Source organism: Mesoplodon densirostris, chromosome 12 (genome assembly GCF_025265405.1).
Source record: "Mesoplodon densirostris isolate mMesDen1 chromosome 12, mMesDen1 primary haplotype, whole genome shotgun sequence".
In the NCBI taxonomy this organism is placed as follows: domain Eukaryota; kingdom Metazoa; phylum Chordata; class Mammalia; order Artiodactyla; family Ziphiidae; genus Mesoplodon; species Mesoplodon densirostris.
In genome coordinates this window covers 89,567,884-89,594,520 of record NC_082672.1, presented here as the reverse complement: position 1 = coordinate 89,594,520, position 26,637 = coordinate 89,567,884, and the positions used below count along the sequence as shown (strand labels likewise).

The following is a 26,637-nucleotide window of genomic DNA, read 5'->3' as shown; positions in this document are numbered from 1 at the left end:
AAGCAAATACCTTTTCAAGACACTGAAAAAAATTTCAGAATGAAAAGAGCTTTAGTCAGCCCTATTGTGGGTGACAGGGCAGGCGGTATCAATTCTGAAAACTTAAGTTGTTGATTGCACATACAATAAAAGTGAAAAATCACTATCGCTTTTAGCCACTAAAAAAGTCAACACCTGGGTGTATCTGAGGAACAACAACACTAATCTTATCTTTATTTCCACACTAGCTGTAGAGTTAGAGGAATCCACAGGCCATGGTTGCTCATGTCTGATCTAGGATGAGTCAGAGATGTAGACACAGCCCAGATAAGAATGCAAGGAAGGGGCCTCCCTGGTGGCGCAAGTTGTTGAGAGTCCGCCTGCCGATGCAGGGGATGCGGGTTCGTGCCCCGGTCTGGGAGGATCCCATGTGCCGCGGAGCGGCTGGGCTCGTGAGCCATGGCCGCTGAGCCTGCGCGTCCGGAGCCTGTGCTCCGCAACGGGGGAGGCCACAACAGTGAGAGGCCCGCATACCGCAAAAAAAAAAAAAAAAAAAAAAAAAGAATGCAAGGAGGGTGGTGGTTAAGGATTGTAATAGCTACAAGTTACCGTATTAAGCAAGTAGTTAATTCCCATAAGGGAAACAGGAGGATGTTTCTAAGAAGTGTTACCTACGTGGTTCTTGCAGGATGAACATAAGTTCACCAGTAAGGATAACAGCCTTCTAGGCTCAGAAGACTGTATGAGCAAGACACAGCATGTGTAGTATATTGCAGTTCAGGGAATAGAAAGTAACCATGTGGTTGTGGGTCCTAAGGAAGGGGGAGGGGAGGATGAGCTTGAAGCCACCGCACTAGTACGACACTTGACTTTTACCAAAGACAGCAAGATTTTTACTTCCATGCCAGTGAAATGTGGGGAATGTTATATACTTGGTAAAAGCAGAAAGAATAACTTAGCCAATCAATAGAAAAGAGTAATTTTTAAAACATAGAAAAAGCACTCAACTGTGCACTTGCTGAAATAGACCATTTTTTAGGAAAGTGGACAGTGTCCTATCGCAGTCCAGATAGTAGGCAAATGCTGCAGAGTTAACTCCCCACCACGCATCAGAGATGTATCAGCCTAAGTAACCTGGTGGACCACACAGCTAAAGCATCTGCTATGGCTCGTCATAGACAGTGTTAAATCCCTTATGCCCTCAACCACTGATGCTCTCAACTTCCAGAAGTCACCACTGATTCGGTTAAAGGTACCTTTACAGAGAGAGGTTTAAGGAAAGGCAAAGATGTATTTTTAAGAGAAAAAATATATTTAAAGTACACACATATTACTCTTTCAAAATTAGGACAGTGATAAGAGGCACTTTGGTAGGGGCACAGGCAGGAAATACTCAAGTAAATAGAAGAGTTGATAGCATAAGACTCATGCTTTTCTTAGTACGTTGTATTCTCTTAATGCTTTCCTGATTTTCCCTTTACTTTAAGCACTAGATGGGAAGTCAGGAAACCAGGATTCAGAGCCAGACACAGCGTTTTCTAAACATCTGCCTCATCTCAGACAGGTCTCTTTACTTTTCTAGCCCTCTGTTCCCTCATGTCCCTGGTGAGAGGATTTTCGAGTAAGTCGCACAGGAAGTAACAGAGCTGCTTCACGGGCCTCTCTGGAAGATGACGGGATCTTCCGCCAGCCCTTCCCTTCCAAGAGAGCAGCTTCACTCTTGTCTGTATTATGAACAGGGGCTTTTATAAGAATTATTGATAAAAGGATTCTATCACTTTTTAAAAGTCTGGAAAAAAAAAAAACAGAACCAGATATTTCATGGGGCATATCCAGGTCAGAAAGAATTTCCACATCTGGAGAATGGGATAACAGTAGTTCCATTTCATAGCTATCTGGGGTTGAACAAGCTTACTACATGCGGAACAGGGCGTAGAACAAAGGAAGCGTTTGATGTGTTAGCTATTGACCCCCCACCCCAATAGGTCCCTCACAAATGAGACTGAATTTCATACAACTCTTAAACTTTGAGTATGAGCTGTTGACCTGAAAAAAAAATTGCCTAATCCCTCTGTTTTCTATCAAAAACACTATAAAAATGTCTTGTACATGTCCTCTGTGAATTTTTAGTATAACCATTTTATTTCTATTTCTTGTATATCGCTCTTTCTCTCCCACAACCAAAAGTTTTCTCCTTACATCAGATTTTTGAAATACGTCTGACCGGATGCAATGATGAAGTTGCACATATTGGTGTGTTTCAGGCTCGCCAGCTCGTGGGAAAGTGACATCAGTGTCCACTGCCTAACCCTGCCCACTGCAACCTGCTTGGAGCTGCTGTTGATATTGTCAAGGAGTAATGCCACGTTGCCTCCCTCCCTCCGCTGCATGAATTCTTTCCAGGTAAGGCATGGCTCCTTTACCACGGTGTGATTTCTCAGTTTGACTTGTTATCGTTTTTTAAGGATCCTGTCTTTAACAGGCGCTAGCCTATGGAAACCCACATTTTCACAGGATAGTAAGAACAAGCACAACGCATGTATTGCCTTGTTCTGTCTCTTTCTAAATGGAGCCTCAGGACTGATTTAGATAATTGTCTGTTAGTGGCCGAACCCACGTCTCTCTAACCCGGGGTTTGTTCTCGTCATCTCCATCTTTCCTGCCTCTGAGAGAAGAGGCGAGAACATTCTGCAAAGACACTTGTGAATGCCACTTCCCTTTTCCCAGCTTTGCCCTAGAACAAGGATTTTTGGCCGTCATTAGTATCTTTGCTGCTTTTAGCTTGCAGTCAGATTGCCGAATGGAGGTTGAACGGTGGCTGCATCCTCCCCGCCCCGCTCTCGGCACCTTTCCCCTCTCTCCCCACTCCCTCCCTTCTCTGGGTATTTATCTGTGCTCCTGGTCAGAGCAGTACAGAACAACAACACATGTGGACTGACCAGCAGGAAGACGCCTTCCCTGGTAGTTGTCACCAAGGTGGCATATGAGAATTCATATGTTGGCTGGTCACTTCACTTGTGACCATATAGCTACTGAATGTTATTGAATTCATCTGTGACTCTCAGCATTGGAAACATATTCCCAAGCCCTCTGAGCCTGTTGAGCAGGCCACGTGCATTGCTGAGAAAGGACTGAATGTGGGTGGCTTGTTTCTACTTCTGAAGGGTTGATGATGTGTCCTAAGATAACTTCAGAATTGGTGGATATTGCTTGGTGCATCTCTGTGGTAAAACAAGACGTGGATTTTCCTATGAAATATAGCTCAGGAATTTGGTAAAAAGAATAATAATAGTAACTGCTCCATAATCATTTGCATCGTATTCTCCTGGTACTCTGTTACATTGATTGTCTCTGTGATTTTCTTCCTGATACACACATTTTGGACTTTGGCTGTGTCATACCTGTTTGAATTTATCATTACTCGATGATCAGCTTGAAGCTCCTAGATTCAAGGACCAGAGAGAACACCTTCCCGTTTTGTAGGAGAGGAAACTGAGACCCAGAGAGATGGAGTCAGTTGGCCAGGGAGTAGCCAGCATGTTAGAGACAGAGCTGGACTCACCAGGCTTATGCTGGGTCACAGCTTCTGCTACCCAAATTCAGTGCTCGCCGAAGCCCCAGGAGGTGGACGGGGTGTGAGTGGTCATATCTGCCTTGGAATGTCCACAACACCCCCTTATTATGTGATTATTGTAATTATTTGTCTACTGCCCTGAACTGGAACTGATTTAAAATTCTGTGTATCAATCCATATTTCTTCTAAGTTTTGCTGTTTGGATTGAACATTGAATAACACAAAAGTTCACCCACAAACTTTTATGGGAGATGCGAGAAACTTAACAGTGGTTGTCTTTGGGGAGCGAGGCTGGAAGACAATTATTTTTTATTTCACTCCCTTCTACACTGTTGGAAGTTTTTATATGACGGGTGAGTGAAGAGCAAAAGAGATGACTTGGACTTGGAGGATTTTACAGCCTATGGGGGGAGATAGAACTGTCATCCATGGGTGATATAAATCTAGAATCATTTTATTACAAGGTAGCCTCCGCGCAAGTCTTAAAGAGATTAAAGGTAAAAGAGTAATCTAGGTCGGGCGTGGGGGATTTGAGAGGAGGCCCAATCTGTATTTCTTCTCCAGGAGAAGAGGAAACCCAGCTCCTTCAAGGCGCGCACCTGGAGCACACGTACACACACAGGCACGAAAGCCTGGCCTGCCCTGCGTGCCATCCGTGTTCGCTCCCGGCGCCTCTCGTCACAGGAGCTCTCACCGTCAGGATGTTAATTGCCGACTGTCCTTCTCTATTACTGACTGTGCTTCTGCTTTCAGTGCATTTGCTGAATATGATTGTCAGGGGCACACACACTTTTCCCAGTTTCCAAGGTACAGAGAAGCTGGGCGCGGTTTCACAAACAGCGTCTGCTAAAGAGATCTTGTGCTTGCCCTTACCCCTGGAAAGGTTCATTCTTATCAAGGACACACCAGGAACTGACTTCCCCACGCAGGTCTTCACTCTAAGATAAAGGATCAGTGAACAGGGGAGGATGTCTGTCAGGATTAGAAAGAGATGCTCTGCTTTTTCATCTTTGGAACACCTACCTCATCAGTTATTACAGTGGCAAGGAACCGGGCTGCTGATGTTGCCCGTGTTGGGGATTGATTTCTTCAAGTGGAAACTCACTTTAGTGCGGGGTTTTTTTTTTTTTTTTTTTTTTTTTTTAAAGAGCCGTGTTGGCAAGAGCTGTAAAATAGTAGAAGGACTATTGTTATTGTTATTGTTAAAGATACATCTTTACATTTCCAGTTCTCTAACTTTGCAGGGCGAGTCAGTTACTCTGAGCAATGCTGCTTTTTCTGTAAAAATGTTATTTTAGGTTTCTGAGGATTCAGACAGCACTACTGCCTGAGCTCTTATCACTGCCAAATCCCAGAAGGAAGGGTTTATCTTATTAGTTAGAGCCATTAATGTATATGAAATTCTAACTTCTTAAATTATAGTGCAACATTTCCCCCAGGCTAACAGGGCTATCGTCGGGTGGTTTTGTTATACTTTTCACTTCCGCTCTGGTCCAGTACCTTCATATCCCTGGTATGATTCTGAGCAAAGAGAATGTAGAATTTGGTTGAGAATCACTGGTGTATTGCTACTCACATACCAGAGTTGTTGCAGCCCCAAGAAGGATGGACTTAACCACGTCACTCCCCGCTTACGGTTCTTCTGTGACTTCCTATTGCAGTGAGAACAAAATCCAGACTCCTTATCCGGACCTACAAAGCCCAGCAGTATCTGTCCCTACCTCCCTCTCTGGCCTCATCTCCTGCTCGCTCCGTCTCACTCACTCTGTTCCAGTCACACTGGCCTTATTTCCTGCTCCCTCTCACGAGCTGGTCCTGGCCGCAGGGTCTGTGCGCTGCCTGTTCTCTGTGCTTCCAGGAGAATACTCTGGACCAGAGCTTTGCATGGCTGGGTCCTCTTGTCTTTCAGGTCTCGGCTCAGGTGTCCCTTCCCCTAAGAAACCTAACCTCACCCCCACCCCCTGTCCCTTACTAAATTCCCCACTCCCTGTCACCATTATTCTATAATCTCACCTTGTTTTATTTTCTTCATGGCTCTTTTCACTATTTAGAGTGCTTTTTCATTTTTTTTTTGTTTGTCTTTTTTCCTGTACAAAAATGGGTGTTGAATGAGAACAGGGAGAATGTCTATTTTTGCTCAGTGTTGCATCAACAGAACTTAGGACAGTGCTCGGCTGTAGGAAGCATTTAATAAATATTGGCTGGCTGGCTGGCTGGCTGGAGATGGGTGGATGGATGCACAAGTAAAATGCAAACTGGCATGGCCACTTGACATTCTAGAGAATTCCAAAGGACTGAGCTAGGGAGAAGCAGTACCCCCTCAGGGGCAGAAGCAGCAGCCGTTTCCCTGCCGGGACAGGGTGGACTCCAAGGGTAAGGTCCAGATTTGAGATATGTCAACAAGACTGAGCATAGATGGGTGTCTGAAATGACAGCCTGGAGCTCTGTTCAAATGAGAAAGACTCGAAGAAGGGGTCGACCTTGGAAGGAGCTGGCAAGATCCAAGATAAGCAGAATGACCGGTAGACAGGTCCAGGCTCCCTCCGAGCCCTGGAGACCTCAGGAGGGGAAACCAGAGTGATGCTTTGGTGCCAGAAACTGGGGACTGGGGGTGTCGACGGCTCCTTTGGAGGGGGCAGGTGGAAGCTGCCGCCGCTGTAACTGCTGCCAGTTTGATTCCCCTCTGAGAGCTTCAGAGCTCTGAGGGTAGTGGCAGAAGGCAGTTTCCACATCCGTCTTGGTGAGCAGCATCCGGCTTTTTAACCCGAAGTCCTGCAATAGCAACTTTAAATCTGAACAAGGTCTCTGGAAGGTAGGACCTTAGAGCATCCAGGTTGGATCCAGGACTGGGTCAGGGCCGCTGGGTTTAATGGTTCTATGCCTCTTTCTTAGAATCTTGGACTATTGTAGCTGGAAGGATTAACTAGTCTAGTGACCTTACTTTTATCAATAAGAAGCAGACTCAGGAAGGGTAAGTTGTTATTGGAGCCTGAAACTCTGATTCCTACGTTAGGCTTTTTGTGCTACACCTGATTTTCCCTGTTCCGTGGGACACAAGTTGCTTAGCATGTAAGTAGGTGTCACTCATAAAAAACCATGAGATATTTAATCATCAGATAATAATAATGCAAATGAAAATAGCTAATATTTATTCAGTCCTTTCTGTATTCCAGGCCCTGTTCTCAACGATTTGTACTTATTCATTCATTTCATTTTTATGAGAAGCACCATGAGGAAGGTATATATTATCAATATTATTCCCATTCCACAGGTACAGAAACTGAGCCAGGGAGATTAGCTTGCCCACGCTCACACAGCTAGTGAGTGGAGGAACGGAAGGTTCGAAGCCTGGCTCTAGACCGCACCTCCACCCCCCATTCTTAACCACCAGATATTGTTGCCTATTAAAAGAAGTTCGGTTAAACAAAGTTAGATCTTTTTTTTTAGCTGCAAGACTTTTCAGGGCCTTTCAAGTATATACAGGGGCAGTGTGACCCTCCTAGTTGAAGAATGTAGTAAATGCTTTTAAAACTTGCTATCAGGAAGACTTTTTCTCGGGGCGTTTTATGGGATTCATGCTCTCAGAGCACAGATGGGGAGACAGTGTCCTGTCCGATCTTGAAAGATTTGGATGACCGTGACCGAGGCAGAGAGCTCACATTCTCAGTCTTTGTGTCAGCCTTGTTTATCTCCCAGAGAAGTAGTGCTGCGGGCTTAGTGGATTGTCAGAAGGATAGCATCTCGCCCTTTGGTGACTAGGTGGTTCTCCTCCTCGTCTGGGCCACCTTGGTCCGAAGGTACAGCAGGAACAAGATGCGCCTGCGGCCCCTTGTGGTACACACTGACCCTGCCCGGAGGCCCGGCAGGCCCTTGGCTGAGCGTGGCTTTCCCGGTCTGCATGTGCTGCCCTTTCTGTTTCGCTCGGGCCTCATCCAGTCTAAACACAGCGTCGCTAGGTAGTCATGTGGCAAGGGCTCCCATTAATAGATGGGGCCGTCTGGCTCAACTCCGCCTCTCTCCTAACCGATGGCTGGACTCCCACCGAGAGCTCCCGAGGGGAGCTCACACTCAACTGAGAGATTAGGAATGTTCTACGGCCTTGAGCTCCGAGTTCAGGAAGCCCCTTTTGTTCATTCGCATCCTTACCTCTCACTCCAAGCTCTGCCCACTGCGCCCAGCCATCCAAACTGTGTGGATGGGATTTTCCAGGCCATAGAGCCCCAGAACTGAGGCTTCTTTTTCTTACCCAGGTAAGTTGCTACAACCTACAGTCCTTTAAATGTTTTCACAGACATTATCCTTTTTAAAATCCTCACAACAACCCTCATTTTAAAGGGGCATGGAATTCCGTTGTGGTCCAGTTGTTAAGACTCCATGCTTCCAATGCAGGGGCACAGGTTCAATCCCTGGTTGGGGAACTAAGATCCCGCATGCTGCGTAGCGTGGCCAAAAAAAAAAAAAAAAAAGATTGTTTTATGAAAATAATAATAAAGGGGTAGAACGTAAGTAATGTAGGCAAGATCACGTCACTACCAAAACGCAAGGCTGTGTTTCAAACCTGGGTCTTCTGGTTCTGAGTCTATTACGTATTCCATCTCCTGGCAGTTACATCAAAGAAAGTACCAAATAGTCCTCTCTAATTGCCCTGGGTCTTGCACATCTTAGTTTTACCATATGGCAGCAACGGTATCTCTTTTATTTATTTACTTATTTACTTATTTATTTATCTGTTTATCTATTTATTTATTTTTGCGGTACGCGGGCCTCTCACTGCCGTGGCCTCTCCCGTTGCGGAGCACAGGCTCCGGACGCGCAGGCTCAGTGGCCGTGGCTCACGGGCCCAGCTGCTCCGCGGCACGTGGGATCCTCCCGGACCGGGGCACGAACCCGTGTCCCCTGCATTGGCAGGCGGACTCTCAAGCACTGAGCCACCAGGGAAGCCCAGTATCTCTTTTATTAATATCATCCTTTAGAGAACCACAGCCTTCAGCCAAGGGAGCAATATGAGCAGTATGGATCCTGGCAAGTAAGTTGAACTTCATCAGACTATAGTTTTATATATATGCTGTGTGGTTGCATAATGCAGTGAAAATATGCAGAAGAGAAGAAACAAAAGAGCTTTATAGAGCTTATCTATTACCACCTGACAGGCTTAGTCAGGGAAGCTTCCTCAGCTCTTGATGGATTTGAAGTCATAGACTGTTCCACAGGGGAAGGTGAAGCTGATGAAGCGCCTTGACTAAGGGTCGCGTATACTTTTCCAGAGCAGGAAATTCTCAGTTATGTTACTTGTGTGTACTTTGATTTTTTTAAATAGATCTTTATTGGAGTATAATTGCTTCACAATACTGTTGCACAACAGAGCGAATCAGCCATATGCACACACATGTCCCCATATCCCCTCCCTCTTGAGCCTCCCTCCCACCCTCCCTGTCCCACCCCTCTAGGTGGTCACAAAGCCCAGAGCTGATCTCCCTGTGCTATGCGGCTGCTTCCCACCAGCCAACTATTTTACATTCGGTCGTGTATAGATGTCGATGCTACTCTCACTCCGCCCCAGCTTCACCCTCCCACCCCATGTCCTCAAGTCCATTTTCTATGTCTGTCTCTTTCTTCCTGCCCTGCAACTAGGTTCATCAGTACCATTTTTTTTTTTTTTTAGATTCCATATATATGTGTTAGCATACGGTATTTGTTTTTCTTTCTGACTTACTTCACTCTGTATGACAGACTCTAGGTCCTATTGTAAATAGTGCTGCAGTGAACATTGTGGTACATGTCTTTTTTTTGAATTATGGTTTTCTCAGGGTATATGCCCAGTAGTGGGATTGCTGGGTCATATGGTAGTTCTATTTGTAGTTTTTTAAGGAACCTCCATACTGTTCTCCATAGTGTCTATATCAATTTACATTCCCACCAACAGTGCAGGAGGGCTCCCTTTTCTCCACACCCTCCCCAGCATTTATTGTTTGTAGATTTTTTGATGAAGGCCATTCTGACTGGTGTGAGGTGATATCCAATTGTAGTTTTGATTTGCATTTCTCTAATAATTAGTGATGTTGAGCATCTTTTCATGTGCCTCTTGGCCATCTGTATGTCTTCCTTGGTGAAATGTCGAGTTAGGTCTTCCGCCCATTTATTTTTTTATTTTTTTATTTTTTGCGGTACGCGGGCCTCTCACTGCTGTGGCCTCTCCCGTTGCGGAGCACAGGCTCCGGACGCGCAGGCTCAGCAGCCATGGCTCACGGGCCCAGCCGCTCTGCGGCATGTGGGATCTTCCCGGACCAGGGCACGAACCCGTGTCACCTGCATCGGCAGGCGGACTCTCAACCACTGTGCCACCAGGGAAGCCCTTCCGCCCATTTTTTAACTGGATTGTTCGTCTTTTTGATATTGAGCTCCATGAGCTGTTTGTATATTTTGGAGATTAATCCTTTGTCTGTTGTTTCATTTGCAAATATTTTCTCCCATCCTGAGGGCTGTCTTTTTGTCTTGTTTATGGTTTCCTTTGCTGTGCAAAAACTTTTAAGTTTAATTAAGTCCCATTTGTTTATTTTTGTTTTTATTTCTGTTACTCTAGGAGGTGGATCAAAAAAGGGCTTACTGTAGTTTATGTCAGAGTGTTTTTCCTGTGTTTTCCTCTAAGAGTTTTAAGGTGTCTGATCTTACATTTAAGTCTTTAATCCATTTTGAGTTTATTTTTGTGTATGGTGTTAAGGAGTGTTCTAATTTCATTCTTTTACAGGTAACTGTCCAGTTTTTCCAGCACCACTTATTGAAGAGGCTGTCTTTTCTCCATTGTATGTTCTTGCCTCCTTTGTTGTAAATTAGGTGCCCATATGTGCATGAGTTTATCTCTGGGCTTTCTATCCTGTGCCATTGGTCTATATTTCTGTTTTTGTGCAAAATACTCGCAAACAGAATCCAAAAGCACATTAAAAGGATCATACACCATGATCAAGTGGGATTTATCCCAGGGATGCAAGGATTCTTCAATATACGCAAATCAATGTGATACACCATATTAACAAATTGAAGAATAAAAACATATGATCATCTCAATAGATGCAGAAAAAGCTGTTGACAAAATTCAACACCAATTTATGATAAAAACTCTCCAGAAAATGGGCATAGAGGGAACTTACCTCAACATAATTAAGGCCATATATGACAAACCCACAGCAAACATCATTCTCAATGGTGAAAAACTGAAAGCATTTCCACTAAGATCAGGAACAAGACAAGGATGTCCACTCTGGCCACTCTTATTCAACATAGTTTTGGAAGTCCTAACTACAGCAATCAGAGAAGAAAAAGCAATAAAAGGAATACAAATTGGAAAAGAATAGGTAAAAATGTCATTGCCGATGACATGATACTATACATAGAAAATCCTAAAGATGCCACCAGAAAACTACTAGAACTAATCAGTGAATTTGGTAAGGTTGCAGGATACAAAATTAATGCACAGAAATCTCTGGCATTCCTATACACTGACAGCGAAAATTCAGAAAGAGAAATTAAGGAAATACTCCCATTTACCATTGCAACAAAAAGAATAAAATACCTAGGAGTAAACCTACCTAAGAAGGTGAAAGACTTGTACTCAGAGAACTATAAAACACTGATGAAAGAAATCAAAGATGATATAAACAGATGGAGAAATATACCATGTTCTTGGATTGGAAGAATCAATGCTGTGAAAGTGACAATACTACCCAAAGCAATCTACAGATTCAACGCAACCCCTGTCAAACTACCAATGGCGTTCTTCACAGAATTAGAACAAAAAATTTTACAATTCGTATGCAGTTTGATTTTAACTATAAGAAACGCACTGATATCCAGTGTCCACATTTGCATGACGTGAAAACCATATACGGTGACCCTTGAATAATATGGGTTCGAATTGCACAATTCCACTTATACATGGTATTTTTCGATGGTGAATATCACTGTACTGCATGGTCTGTGGTGGTTTGAATGTGCCAATGGAAAGGAACCGCGGATGCAGAGGGCCAGCTATGAGTTACACACAGATTAATCTCCACGTTGTTCAAGGGTCAGCTGTATTCAACTTCTCAATTGTTCAGAAACTAATAATTTTACGGATAATTCTCCCATCCAGCTACTTTTTCACTACCTGTTTTAATATCTGTATCCAAAGAGAAGAAGAAAACAACACATACAAATTTGGCCATTAGTTGGCATATCAGGTGAAAGGCTTTGATTGTATGGAAGTTTGATGTTGTGGTTCCAACTTAAGAAGTTTTTTATATGTATATGCAGTCTATATAGGGGCTCCAAGAAATGGGTAGGCAGGGGCCCAGGAACTTTGCAGATGAGGAGCAACAAAGGGGCTACAGAAAGGGAAAGTGAGGATTCTATCTGTACACCATTTTTTTACTGTCTACTTTCAGACGTTACACTACGTAAACAGTCTTGTTTATCATATGCCATGCTCATGTCTAGGTAAATTATAGCCTTTATTATCTTCTAAGGTAACGTTTTATTAAATGATTATAAAAAGATAATCACCTTGATGATAAAAAATTGGGAAACACAGAAAAATGTAAAGGGAGTGAAAATCACTGGGAGTCACCAGGATTGACATTTTAGAGTATTTCTTATTAGTGTCTCTCGTTCTATATATGTATATATATACACACTCACAGAAATATATTTTGGTATAAAGTTGGCCTCGTTGGAGATGCTGGGACTCAATTACTGGCTGTATTCTGCCTTTTCCTCTGTTTCGTCACTGGCATGAAGACTGTCAAAGGAGGGCTTTATAAACCGGGGTCCTGTTATGAGGTGGGAATAGAGGAGAGGGAGGCTGCGAGCCACTCCAGATGTCCAAGGGTTGCTGCAGGTGGAATTAGGAGGCAGGCAGACCCACATCAAGATGGGCAGGCGCTTGCTAGATAGAAATTGTCCTGATCCGCACGCACCATCCAGAGATTCGAGAGCGTGCAGCGTTGGTGCCCTCAGGTCCCAAGGCACGTAGGCCTTCTTTCTTCCCTTCTATAACGCCTTCGACCTCAGTGGGCAGAGATAATCCGGGCTTGAGTGCCACTCGTTATATTTAGGGAATCCAGTCTCGAAGGTAGTGATTACTGCTCTGGCTATTTCCAGTCTCTCTCCTTAAAACAGATTTCTGAGAAATGCCTCAACAATTTGGGTGTGAAAAGGATGTTGCCCTAAGCTTCCTTTCTGCCCCGTGGGGCGTTCTGCGGTTTGGGGAAATAAGCAGGTATCCTTGGATTCATACAGGTCTCTAGCCTGAATTCTCCATCCTCTGTCTCCTCTCGTGTTGGACTCTGCTGTTTGGCCACATTCTAGAGAATACACGGAGAGGCCAGGAAAGAGCCTGGAGGTTTCCCAGAGGGTCAGCGAGCCCAGGAGTCTTCTCGCTGCTACACTGCTTCTTTCAGGAGGCTGCTCCCCTGTCCCAGATTCCCCGCCACATGCGCTGCTCCTCAGAAATGTCTATCCCTTCCAAGGAGTTGGGCTTGTAGGCAAAGCGGGACAGTTCCCAGGCCTTCCATGGCCTTTACTCTGAGGGGCTACCACTTGGTGGGGAGCCTGGTAGGGCTGGGGCACCCTGGCTTCGGCCTTATTAAGAGAAGTAGGAACGAGGCATAGCCCAGAAAGTCAATCATTCTGGCTCTTGTTTTGTTTGCTTGTTTTTAATAAGGTAACTTTTTTCCCCTGACCTTGAAGGGAAAATACATCCTCATGACAGAAAAATCTGGTATGTTTTTCATTAGCAAAGCAATACTTATTTGCACTTTGAGCCTAAAAGTATAGAGTCTTCAAATCAAACAGGTTCAGTCCTTCACAGCCTGGCAGCGAGAGCAGGCCTGGCAGGGCCTGGGGAGCCTCTGTGTTTGGAGGGCACTCACTGTCTCTGTGCCTCAGACGCAGTAACTCTGAAGTGGGTGAGGGGAGGCCTGGAGGACAGATGGGTTTGGCTGATTCTGCAATGCCAGGATTATGGATGGTTCTGGTTCTTGCATGTCAGCGTCCATAAGAAACTTGTTCAAAATTCAGATTTCTGAGTGAGAGCCCGAGAGATTCTGCTTCAGTAACTCCGGAGGAGAGGCCAGGGATCTGCATTATAACAAACACCCCTAAAAAAGTAAATTAATTTTTGGAAAGCAAAAAAAACACACACACAAAGCATTTCTGAAAAAGGTTTTTGAGAACCAAGGTAAGAAACACTTCAATGAAAATGGAATAAATTCCCACCGAAGTGAGAAATGTAAAGGAAGAAAATCTTTCAGTTATGATGAACACCTAGTCATTAGCTCAAGTAGCTTATTTTCCTCTTTTCTTCACATTTTCTTATTCATCTGCACATTACACTGTCCCTAATAAATGAAGTAAACTGAATTGTTGTCATGCAGTTTGTTTTTTGGGGTTTTTTTTCTGTTTTTTTTTTTTTTGCCGTACGCAGGCCTCTCGCTGTTGTGGCCTCTCCCGTTGCGGAGCACAGGCTCCAGACGCGTAGGCTCAGCGGCCATGGCTCACAGGCCCAGCCGCTCCGCGGCATGCGGGATCTTCCCGGACCAGGGCACGAACCCGCGTCCCCTGCATCGGCAGGCGGACTCCCAACCACTGCGCCACCAGGGAAGCCCGCAGTTTGTATTTTTTCTTTTGCTGTTTTTTTGTTTTTTTCTTTTCTTCTACCACGATTTTTCCCTTTCGCACTCAGATGCTTGGTAGAATCCGGGGGTCATTTATCTCTGTAACTCACCTTTGTGCCATTCAGCATGAACTTAGCATCCTCTCTCCCTCAGGGCCGTGCAGCCCTTGTAACCTCTCCTTCTCTTAGCAAGGCTGGTGTCCTAGGACAGTCACTCACCCTGATGTAGGACACTCAAGCTCTAGTCTCAGATCTGCCACCACCTGGGTTTTGTGACCCCGCCTAGCCAGATAACCTCTGTGGGTCCCAGTTTCTTTGTGCAATGAGGGGGTTGGGTTAAAATCTAAAGTTCCTTTGAAAGTAGATGCACACAGAGTCATTTTGTTTGTTCCCTGCTGTTCCGAATGTATTCACCCAGACTGAATAATAGAACACTATTCCTTAAGGGGACTATTTCTTTTGAACACCTTGAAAGTGTTGAACTGAAGGGAAGCATAGATAAAGCCACATAATGTAGGGTTTTCGTTTTTGTTTTTGTTTTGCTCTCCAAGAGAATGGGGTCTCTGTCACAGGATCTTCCTACCAGCCACAAAGAAATGTCAGGAATGATGGGGTTAGGGTGCTGTCTGGCCCTCGGCACTTCCCGCCTGAGAGACCTGGCTCACTGTTTCCTGTGGAGGCAGGTGAGGGGAAAACACTGTCAGGTAGGCTGTGTGCCAGAGAAAAGCAAGAGGAGAAACCTGGAATGTTCTCTGCACAGCCTTTGATTTCTCTGCCTCTCTCTTCTCTACCCTCCCTCAGGCTTCTTCTGCTTTTGGTTTCAACTTCTGTTTCTGACTCTGATCCTGGTCCACATTGAAACATTTGTGGCTTAGGAATTTTCCAGTGGTTTTGCATTTGCATGTATTTTACTTGGAAGTATGGTTACTCCAAGAATGGTTTCTAAAATGTGAGACTCTCCCCTTGCCCAGAGCTATTAACAAAGGGACTTGATTCTTTCCCACACTGAGCATGGCTGTGTTTAGCCAAGTGGCTTCCTGGTCTTGCTTCCTTGAAGAGGCAACTAAAGCTACATGTCTGCTTTTAGAAACAAAGTTGCATCAAGATTGAAATGACTGCACTGGCTTCTTCCGGTGTGTTTGAAGGAGATTTTCTGGCTCGAAGGGGAAAGGGCAGCCTGGGAGGGATGCCAGCCTTCAAGGGAATGGCGGATTGGAAGGGACACCGTCCTGAGCCTCTGCTGAGAACATCTCGTGAGCCCACCCAGGAACCACGGATTGCTCAGAAGAGAGAAGATTTAGAACAGAGGTGTGGAGGACCAGGCCAGGGCATCTGTGAGGAACAAGAATGGAGTTACTTTATTATCCTTTCGGTCCTCGCTCTCGTAGACCTGACATACGACGTAGTGTGGAAAAGCCCTGGCGTGGAGGTGGGAGACGGATCTGGGTTCTGGTCTTGGCTGCTGTACCTGCAGCAGGTACATCTGGGCGCAAGTCACTTGCCTGCCTAGACCCCAGGTTTCTCATCCCTCCGGCTCAGGAATCCACTGATGCTAGTGTCAGGAGTTGAAGGATTCACAGAAGTGTGAGAGCTTGTGGATTAAGTTAGTCTAAAGAGGAAAGGCTAGCATGCAGCCTAAGGCTGGCATTCCCCTTAGAGATCAGCACGTTGCTTCCTTCTAGGTTACACGTTGGGAATGAAGGTCCCAGAGTAGCGATGGCGTTGAGACAGCAGGGAGAGTGTTCCTGTAGCTCAGCCTAGGCCTCAGGCAGCGAGCATCAGCAGTTAGCTTGCAGTAACTGAAGGTGGTTTGATAAATCTGTAGCATACAAGAGGATGTCTGGTATGTTTTCGAAGCTGAAATAACAGAACAGACTAAAATGAAGTCAACAGTTAGCCAAGTAATGTTTAAGGACTGGTGCCTTTTCTTGTCTCTTTAGAGCTGATTGATGTTCTTTATAAACAACTACATTTTGTCCCTAATCCCAATGTTTCTGAGTCTGTTTCTGTTGGTCTTATTGTTTCCTTCTCATTTACCTTCAGCTTGAAACCCATTTGTAAAGGCCATAAACATTTCATATATTGTCCATTTGAACCATCAGCTGCTTTTCAGCACTAAGTCCCCCAAATACACTAATAATTTTAACAGAAATCAGAGCACTGCAAACAGAAGACGTGGCTCTTGGTAGTTTTATTTTAAATAGGGGAGTTAAATCTACTTACTTTATTGTGATTAATAATACAGTTGGGTGTACGCGTGTGTTTTTTTCATTGTCACACTTGATCTTTTATTCTTTTTTCCTTATTTCTTATTCCTTGTTGTCTTGATAGGTTTTTCATCCCTTTCTAAAAAATTTCCTCTGCTGGCTTGGAATAGCTTGCAAGTTTCTTGCAATAGCTTGCAGGTTTCTTCTTTCAGTGGTTGCTCTTAGAATGTTTAAATATGTAAAGAGTTGTAGTAAAAACAAAATTGTTCAATATCTTTACCTTTTTCAAACAGGCAAGTACCTTACCGTATTTTAACTACCTGTTAAGCACATTCCTTCCCTGTACCCCACATCGGCCACATTGTTATGGTCTACTGTCTTTGTTTCACTTAAAAACAAATAAATTAGTGATTGATTTTAAATATTTTAATATTCATTGCATATATACATATCAGCGTCACACTTTTTGTTTTCTTTCCCGACATTCCGTATCCTTTAGTATTCCTTTCACAGACTTTCTGTCTGAAGTGTCTTCATTTTGTTCTTGAATGATGGCTCAGCTAGGTATAGGATTCTGTACCCCTCTTCAGTTTGAAGATCTATCACTCATTGCCTTCTGCCCTCTCGTTCTGTTGATAAGACAGCTATTATAACATTATTTGCTGCTGCTCTGCAGATGGAATCCATCTCTTTTCTCCTACTGGTCTGTAAGATTCTCTCTTTATGCTTGATGTACTCTAGCTTTACAGTGATGTCTAAGTGTGGATTTTTAAAAATGTGTTCTACTTAGTATTCTGAGACTGCTCCACCTGAGGACTCCTGTCTTTAATTTAGTTCTGGAAAATCACTAGCTATTATATATGAAATCCCCCTTATCTCCCCTGCCCCTATTTCCTCTGTTGACCTCCTATTAGACTTATATTGGAGTCTTTCAGTCTATTCTGCTTATCTCTTAAATGTTCTTTTGTGTGTGTGTATGCGTGCGTGTGCACATTCAGGATAAATTCCTCACTACTAGATTGTCCAGTTCACTCATTCTGGTGTTTATCCCAACTGTTGAGTTTTAGTTCAGTGGATATTTTTTTCATTTCCAAGGCATCAAGTTTTTTAAATTGAGCTATAATTGAATATAATGTTATGTTAGTTTCAGATGTACAGTGTAGTGATTCAATATTTGTATACATTGAGAAATGATCACCACAATAAGTCTAGTTAACATCTATCACCAGACACAGTTACAAATTTTTTTTCTCGTGACAAAGACTTTTAAGATCCACTCTCTTAGCAATTTTCAAGTATATAATACAGTATTATGAACTGTAGTGACCATGCTGTCCCTTACATCCTCAGGACATTTTTTTTTTTTTTTTTTTGCGGTACGCGGGCCTCTCACTGTTGTGGCCTCTCCCGTTGTGGAGCACAGGCTCCAGACGCGCAGGCCCACCAGCCATGGCTCACGGGCCCAGCCGCTCCACAGCATGTGGGATCCTCCCAGACTGGGGCACGAACCCGTGTCCCCTGCATCGGCAGGCAGACTCTCAACCACTGCGCCACCAGGGAAGCCCATTAACTGGCCACTTTTTAAATTGAATATCTTGTCACCCTCTCCTTCTCCATTCTCTGATCACCTGAGGTTAAAAATGCTCCCTGCACGTTTCTACATAGCAGAAAACAATGGCAGCCACGTAGTAATCAGTCGCCCAAAGTGAAAACAACATTAAACAACTTCCCAACTGTGAAAATCCTACACAGAACCACACCTTTAGCGTTATTCTGGAGACAGAGAGTGTCAGAACTGCAAAGTGACTGTGAGTAAATAGAAAAAAAAATCAACAGGTTCCAGAACTCAATTCCGTATACTTCTACCCCATCTCCCCTCTGCCACAAGGCTTTTGGTGAGCAAAAGCAGACTTTAAAAAAACTGCAGGGAAGGCAGGAGAGGCTAGCAAAGGTACCTAAGAGCTATTTGAAATGGGCACTAGAAAGATTAAATCCAGCCTAAAGTTTAAAATGCTAGAAAAATGTCCAAGCAGATCAGAGCACGGAGATTAGGGAAAGGATTTTTTAAGTGCATGTGATTTAAAGGGCCAGATGCAATACAGGACCAGGTGCACCATTTAAAGACATACGCGCTTTAAAGGGGCAAGCATGGTTTTAAAAGGTAGGCATCACTTAATAGAGCAGTCTTCCAGAAGTATAACTTCTGGAAGAGAAAAAAAGAAAAAAAAAAGTACTTTTTAGAAATTAGAGGATGAAGGAGAAAAGGGAAATTTAGGGTTCTCTAAGATAAAAGGGAATCACACAGAGGATTGATACCTCTTTCCCACCACTGAAACACTGACAGAAAATCCCACTAAAGCTTTGGGACTTTGCTAGGCTGACAGAAAAGGGCACCTGTTAGAATGGGAATTTATAAAGCTTTTCAGTATCATAAAAATGAACAAAAGGAAAGTAAAGTCAGTAGAGAAGCTTTACAGAAAATCAGAAAATGGGGACCTCCCTGGTAGTGCAGTGGTTAAGAATCCACCTGCCAATTCAGGGGACACAAGTTCGAGCCCTGGTCCGGGAAGATCCCACGTGCTGCGGAGCAACTAAGCACTTGCACCACAACTACTGAGCCTGCACTCTAGAGCCCACGAGCCACAACTACTGAGCCTGTGCTCTATGCCACAGCTGCCGAAGCCTGCGCACCTAGAGCCTGTGCTCTGCAACAAGAGAAGCCACTGCAATGAGAAGCCTGCTCACAGCAATGAAGAGTAGCCCTTGCTCGCCGCAACTAGAGAAAGCCCACGCACAGCAACAAAGACCCAACACAGCCCAAAATTAATTAATTAATTAATTAATTAAAAAGGAAAAAGAAAATCAGAAAATGAAAAATCACAAACATCAATTCAGGAAAATTCTCCCCATAATGCAAAAGAAAATTGTAAGTTCACACTCCAAATAGAATTAAGAATTCTCAAACAAGCATCTGAGGATATGAAAAGTCACCCTAAGTCAGAAATGCAAAGTGGACAAAATCCAGGATAAATAAAGGATTTAATTGAACTCAGAAAAGAAATGGAAGAAAAAGAAAATTATTTCAGAAATGAAGAATTAATTAAAAAGTGCCCCAATGAAAATACTCTAATGAAAATTTAATAAGGGGTTTGAAGAAAGATAGGAAAATAACCAAGAAAATGAAAAATGACATAAAGAAGGAAGTTAAAAAGTATCTGAAGGGAGGCAGGTTTTTACCTCTACCCTCTTAGGGTTTTTCGGCCGTCCCTGAGGTTTAAAGTAGCATAAAACAGATTATCAGGAGAAAAGCATACAAATTTATATGAATTTTACATGGCACAAGAGCCATCATAAGGAATGAAGACCCAAAGAAATGGCAAACCTACGTGTTTTGATAGTAGGTTGAGCAGAGAGAAGCAATTGTGGAAAAGTAACTGAACTATGTAGAAAAGCTAAAGAAAGATAATTATTTTAACAAGGTCTGACGGTATAGAATTCTTTCAGTCTCGATGATAAGAACATTCCTTGATGATAAAAATGTTACTTTTCTTCTGGTTCAGTGAAGACATCTTTCACATGGGAATTTCATCTCCTGCTTTTAAGAAAAAGAAGGAAAGTCAGAGTGTTTTTTCTTGCATTTGCTCTTTTTCAAATGCCTTCACCTCAAAATAATCTTTGTGCCAAAGTGGTACATTCTGCCATCCTTCAGGTCCAAGAGAAAGTGTTGGGAATGAAAGAGGCAGACAGAGTCATTAAAAAATTTTATGGGGGCTTCTCTGGTGGCGCAGTGGTTGAGAATCTGCCTGCCAACACAGGAGAAACGGGTTCGAGCCCTGGTCTGGGAAGATCCCACATGCTGCAGAGCAACTAGGCCTGTGAGCCACAACTACTGAGCCTGCACGTCTGGAGCCTGTGCTCCACAACAAGAGAGGCCGCGATAGTGAGAGGCCCGTGTACTGCGGTGAAGAGTGGCCCCCGCTTGCCGCAACTAGAGAAAGCCCTCACACAGAAACAAAGACCCAACACGGCCAAAAATAAATAAATAAATTAATTAATTTTAAAAAATTATGGTAAAGAGCTAATATATAAAACTATAATTAAAAATTTTTTTCCAGAAATAGAAAAACCTGAATCCACACACCTGTGGAAACTTCCCACAAATAGAAAAAGACCTGAATCTACACACTGAGAGCGTTCACTGGGCACCTGGGCAAGTTAACCTAGAGCGATCAACTTTGGTACACATCACACTAAAACAGATTTTAGAAAGATTTTCTAAAACCTTGACCCAAATGTCAAATAACTTACAAAGGCAAAAGAATTAGACTAGCATCAGACTTAAAAATCTACAAATCAAAAAAAAAAAAAAAAAAAACCCACCACCACCACCAAAAACTACAGGGACTTCCTCAGCGGTCCAGTGGTTAAGACTCAGTACTCCCAATGCAGGGGGTGTGGGTTTGATCTCTGTTCAGGAAACTAGGATCCTACAAGTTGCAGCCAAAAAAAATGAAAACAAAACAAAACAACAACAACAAAACCACTACAAATCAAAGGAACAGTGGAGCAGCATTTAAAAACTAAAACCAAAGAAACACCTCAGTAAAGTGTGAATAAAGCATTTTATATACAACCAAGCTGTCCTTCAGATGTTAAGGCAATGCTCAAACAGTTTTGACTATACAAAGTTAATCCTGCACTTAACCCCTCTTGAAGAATGTACTAGAGAAAGGTTAGCAAACCATGGACTGCCACCTGTTTTTGTAAATAAAGTTCTGTTGGAACACAGCCACGGATATTTGTTTACATATTATCTGTGGCTGCTTTTGTGCTATATTGGCAGTGTTGGAGTACACTGGGGACCATATGGCCTACAAAGCCTCAAGTCTCTACTATTTGGTCTTTTACGGAAAAAGTATGTTGACCCCTATTCTAGAGGATTCCTTGGTAATGGCTGAGAAAAATTCAGCATAGGACTGGCCCTGATCATGACCTTTAAAAATATAAAGATGCAGGTATTAGACTAGAACAATGACAGGAATGATGGTAGAAGACTAATGCACAAATGTTACATACTGTGCAAAGTAGAAATAATGTAACTAAAAGGCGGGAGGAGAGGGAGAGGGAAAAATGAAAACAGAAAAAGCTCGTTGTATAGGCAGTAAGTGGGTGATAAAGAATACTCCTACCAAAAGCAAAACCTGATAATCCAGATGGTGACTAGTTAGATAAAGGATGTTTAAAAAGAATAATTACAGGGCTTCCCTGGTGATGCAGTGGTTAAGAATCCGCCTGCCAATGCAGGGGACACAGGTTTGAGCCCTGGTCCGGGAAGATCCCACATGCTGTGGAGCAACTAAGCCCTTGTGCCACAAATACTGAGCCTGTGCTCTAGAGCCTGCAAGCTGCAACTACTGAGCCTGCAAGCCACAACTACTGAAGCCCGTGCACCTGGAGCCTGTGCTCCACAACAAAAGAAGCCACTGCAATGAGAAGCCTGCACACCGTAACAAAGAGTAGCCCCTGCTCGCCGCAACTAGAGAAAGCCTGTGCACAGCAACAAAGACCCAATGCAGCCAAAAATAAATAAATTAAATACATAAAAATTTAAAAAATGAATAATTACAAAGGTAGACACTAGAACAAAAATAAGAAGCTTTCCTAAATGTCAGTATACACTTCTTGTGGGGAAAGAAACACAGGGAAATTTTTTTAAATTTATGGTTATAAAATATTATGATAGATTTATGACTAAACACACCAGGTATAACAATAAATGTGAATAGGCTTAATTTACCTATTAGAAGAAAAAGATTTACAATTTGGTTCACAATATAAAACCCAAATATATGTTCTATATCAGAGACCTAGCTAAAATAGATATTCTAAAAATGAAGGATGGACAAAAGTGTACTGTATAAATGGAAAGAAAAAGAAGTGGTAGTGATCCTGATATCAGACAACATAGAATGTAAGCCCCAGAGCATTAACTATGAAAAAGGACACTCTTGAATGCTAAAAGTCACAGTTTTCTAACAAAAACAAAAAAGAGGAAGGCCCTTATACCTGGATAGTCATAAATTCTTTTATTAAACAACTCCTGAAAGAGACATATATATTGAAATTACAGAATTTTTTTAATGATGGCATCATGGTCTTTGTGACTGGCCTCTTTCACTTAACATAATGTTTTGAAGCTTCATTCATGTTGTAGCATGTATCAGTGCTTCCTTCCTTTTTATTGCTGAGTAATACTCCATTGTATGGATATATCACATTTTAATTCATCCATTCATCAGTTCATGGATGTTTTGGTTGCTTCTATTTTTTGGCTATTATGAATAATGCTGTTGTGAACAACGGGGTTGCTATTTGGAAAAAGGTAAATTTGATCCATATCTCACACCACACTTAAGAATAAACTCCAAATGGATTAGGGATCTAAATGCAACAAATGAAAACTGATGAAGTTGAATAAGGTCTGTAGTTTACTTAGTAAATATTGTACACATATTAATTTCCTGGTTTGGGTAGTTGTCCTGTGGTTATGGAAGATGTTAATATTAGGGGAAGCTGGTTAGGGGCATATGGGAACACCCTGTACTTTTTTTTGCAACTTTTCTCTGAGTCTAAAATTATTTGAAGATAAAAAAAGTTTGAAAATAATGAGTGGCATACCAAAAAATGAAAAAAAGGTATTCTATGCAAAGTGGAAGGCTAGTCTAAGGCTTATCTTTTGAGCCCTAAGAAAGGGAACATCCTGGTACCATGTAGGGAAGAGAGGTGTTAGAGGGAAGCCAGACTGCATCTGAGGGTTTGGGCCAGGAGGTAGCAGGGATAAAATTTAAGAAGTCCTCACATACCTACAAGGGCTTAGTTTGCAAAATACACAAACAGCTCATACAACTCAATAACAAAAAAACAAGCAACCCAGTCAAAAAATGGGCAGAAGATCTAAATAGACATGTCTCCAAAGAAGACATACGGCCAATAAGCATATGAAAAGATGCTCAACGTCGCTAATGATTAGAGAAATGCAAACCAAAACTACTATGAGGTATCACCTCATACCGGTCAGAATGACCATCATTAAGTAGTCTACAAATAACAAATGCTGGAGAGGGTGTGGAGAAAAGCAAACCCTCATACACTGTTGGTGGGAATGTAAATTGGTGTAGCCACTATGGAGAACAATATGGAGATTCCTTAAAAGACTAAAAGTGGAACCACTGTATGATCCAGCAACCCCACTCCAGGTGATATATCTGGACAAAACCATAATTCGAAAATATACATGCACCCCAATGTTCATAGCAGCACTATTTACAATAGCCAAGATATGGAAGCAACCTAAATGTCCATCGACAGATGAATGGATAATGAATATGTGGTACATATATACAATGGAATATCACTGAGCCATTAAAAAGAATGAAATAATGCCATTTGCAGCAACATGAATGGACCTAGAGATTATCATACTAAGTGAAGTAAGGCAGAGAAAGACAAATATCATATGATATCACTTATATGTGGAATCTAAAATATGATACAAATGAACTTATTTACAAAACAGAAACAGACTCACAGACATAGAAAACAAATTTATGGTTACCAAAGGGGAAAGGGGAGAAGGAGGGATAAATTAGGAGTTTGGAATTAGCAGATACAAACTATTATATATAAAATAGATAAACAACAAGGTCCTACTGTATAGCACAGGGAACTATATTCAATATCATGTAATAAACTATAATGGAAAAGAATATGAAAAAATATATATATATACATATATGTATGTAAAGCTGAATCACTTTGCTGTGCACCAGAAACTAACTCAACATTGTGAATTAACTGTACTTCCATAAAAAATAAAATATAAAAGAAATTATCACACTGATTATCGGTTACTTTATTACTATAATATGTAACATAACATATAAGACTTCAGGTTGAGGTGGAAAGTTTTGATATATACACAATAATTAATTGGTTTTTGAGTGTGGGCATCATTTATTTAAAAGCTTTTAAGCTTGTTGATGGTATAAATGCACACTTTGAGGGTTGGAAGGATGGATAGAAAATACTGAAGAAGTAAATGTTGGTTATCTTCATCTTAAAGACATCCATGACTTAACATTAAGGTTCAAAGTATAGATGGTGGTGTTGAGGAACTGGACTCTTAAGAAAACCAGCAATCTTCTGTTTTTTATTTATAGAAAGCCCTTATCTAGTCCTTTAATTATAAAAGAAGCTTAGCAAAAATGACATTTTCTCTAAAAGCATTGAAGTGACCCTTTCCCCCTAAAAATCTTAGTTTCATGATGCAACAGACAATTCTAGTAGGTCAGTGTTTATTACATTGGATAGAATTAGGGCCCAGGGTATGCAGGACAAACATGGCTATTGAAAAGCCATGCCTAAGAAGTAAGAAGGTTGTTAAGAAAGCGTTGATTGGCTTGTGGGCTAAATGGATATCTTACCTTTACCCAAAGAAAGATTTATTTCTTTAACCTCTGATTTTTATCATGAACTCAATCAGGAATCATACTTGGCATGGTCTTATTATTTTGGTTGCCATATTGGTTTTTTAGAATCATGTTTGAAATATTACAGAAGAGTTGATTAAATACAGTGTTTGTAGTCATATATTTAAAGTTGGAATAGATTTAGTTACTCAAGCCTTTGTTATAATAGTGTTTCCACAAGAAAATCAAATTCATATTACATCACCTAACTTACAGCTTTTTCCCCCCAAGAAGATAATTTACCATATGTACAAAGACTGCTGCTATTTGGATTCCTTTGGATATCTTTATCCAGTATTCTGTCAGAGGGGAAATTGCTTTATGCATGATCTGAAATAATTGAAATAATTGGAAGTATAATGAGAGCCAACATTTAGAAGCTCCCTTGTGCTTCTTTCTGCTCTGCAAAATAAAATTATCACTGAATACGTTCATGTTTTAAAATTCAAGCAGACTTGGTCAATGAATCTTGTTTTCTAAATGTGCGGAGATGATTGTATAAGGTGGTTGGTGTCCCTAAAACAGGTGTTAAAAGATCTTTTTAAGCTTCCCCATACATTTGCAAATTTACTGTGGTGAAGTGGTAATTTGCAGTATAGAGCTGATTACAGAAATCAGGATGTAGTTGAACTGTATTTTTTAAAATTCAGATTATTTCCTGTTCCTCTGCTTTTTATGATCCATGTAACCTCATTAATAATGTTTTCAGACGTTCATGAGAGATTTGAAGACTTGTTTTGGTTTTTTGTGGTCGATAGCAATTGTGTGGCTCCCAGGATCCAGTTTAGCATCTGACCAAATGTTGCATTCTTTTTCACTTCTTACATGATCCCACTCCATTTCTACATTTAGGTTTACAAGTCACAGTGAAATGGACTGAAAATTCTGAGAAAGGGCTTGGATAAAGCAAGCTGGGATTTCCTCCTTTAAGCTTCTTAGGAGTCTGGAGGAACAAGTTTTCTGGCTTCTGACCTAGGGAAATAGGGCCAATAAGGAAAGAAATTCCTCAGACATTTCAAGGGTGTTCGAAAGATGCTGGGCAGGCAGAAAATATGATAGCACTCCAGGGACATTTTTGTTACAGTAGATTGATTCATAAAGACAAAAATATATTCAAATTTAAAGAAAGGTGACTTCGGTGTATTATTCCTTCTTCAAATCATATATTTTATTTTCTAAAGAAGTAGGCTTTGTTTTCAGACATATCTGTGTCACTTAACCTTATTCAAATTTTTGTCCCTATATAATATATGGGACATCTTGACTTTGGTAGGCTGTGAGCACAAAACGTAAGCAAATCAACCTAGATGGGGGAAAAACTCATTTTCCTTATCCCCAGCCTTGTGCTGACTTTTATCATGAGTGTCATCACTAGCTGACCCATTTCTCTACATGGAAATATGGAAATTACTTTTCTCCTCCATGACGTGGGCGCCTGCCAATTTTTCCTTTCTGATATATTCTCCTCTAGACATCATTCTGGTATTTTTGATATGTTTTCCTCCAGTCATCCTTCTCTTATCTTACCTACTAACCTGAAAGTTATGTCCCTAAATTGGATCTCTGTGGGGAAAAAAAAAAAATCAGCACGCTAGCACTGAGGCAGAGTACCGTGGCCCAGCGAGAAGAAACGGGAGTCCTTTAAAAAAAAAAAAAAAAATTTCTCTCTAATTTTAAAAGAAATATATAGTGCTTGTTGGA

The 26,637-nt window shown here is 41.9% G+C and overlaps 1 protein-coding gene across 3 annotated transcripts in view; it reads left to right on the top strand.

Annotated features, from left to right (window-relative positions):
* UBE3D (ubiquitin protein ligase E3D) overlaps window positions 1-26,637 on the top strand; it is a 232,058-nt gene that overhangs the window by 91,562 nt on the left and 113,859 nt on the right. For 2 of the 3 annotated variants that reach the window (XM_060114861.1, XM_060114863.1), the window contains exon 9: window positions 2,244-2,382. In XM_060114861.1, coding sequence (XP_059970844.1) covers window positions 2,244-2,382 — 139 coding nt within the window. Of the gene's footprint in view, window positions 1-2,243; window positions 2,383-10,298; window positions 12,046-26,637 lie in introns of those variants that run through there. The other variant, XM_060114864.1, reaches the window with a different exon arrangement.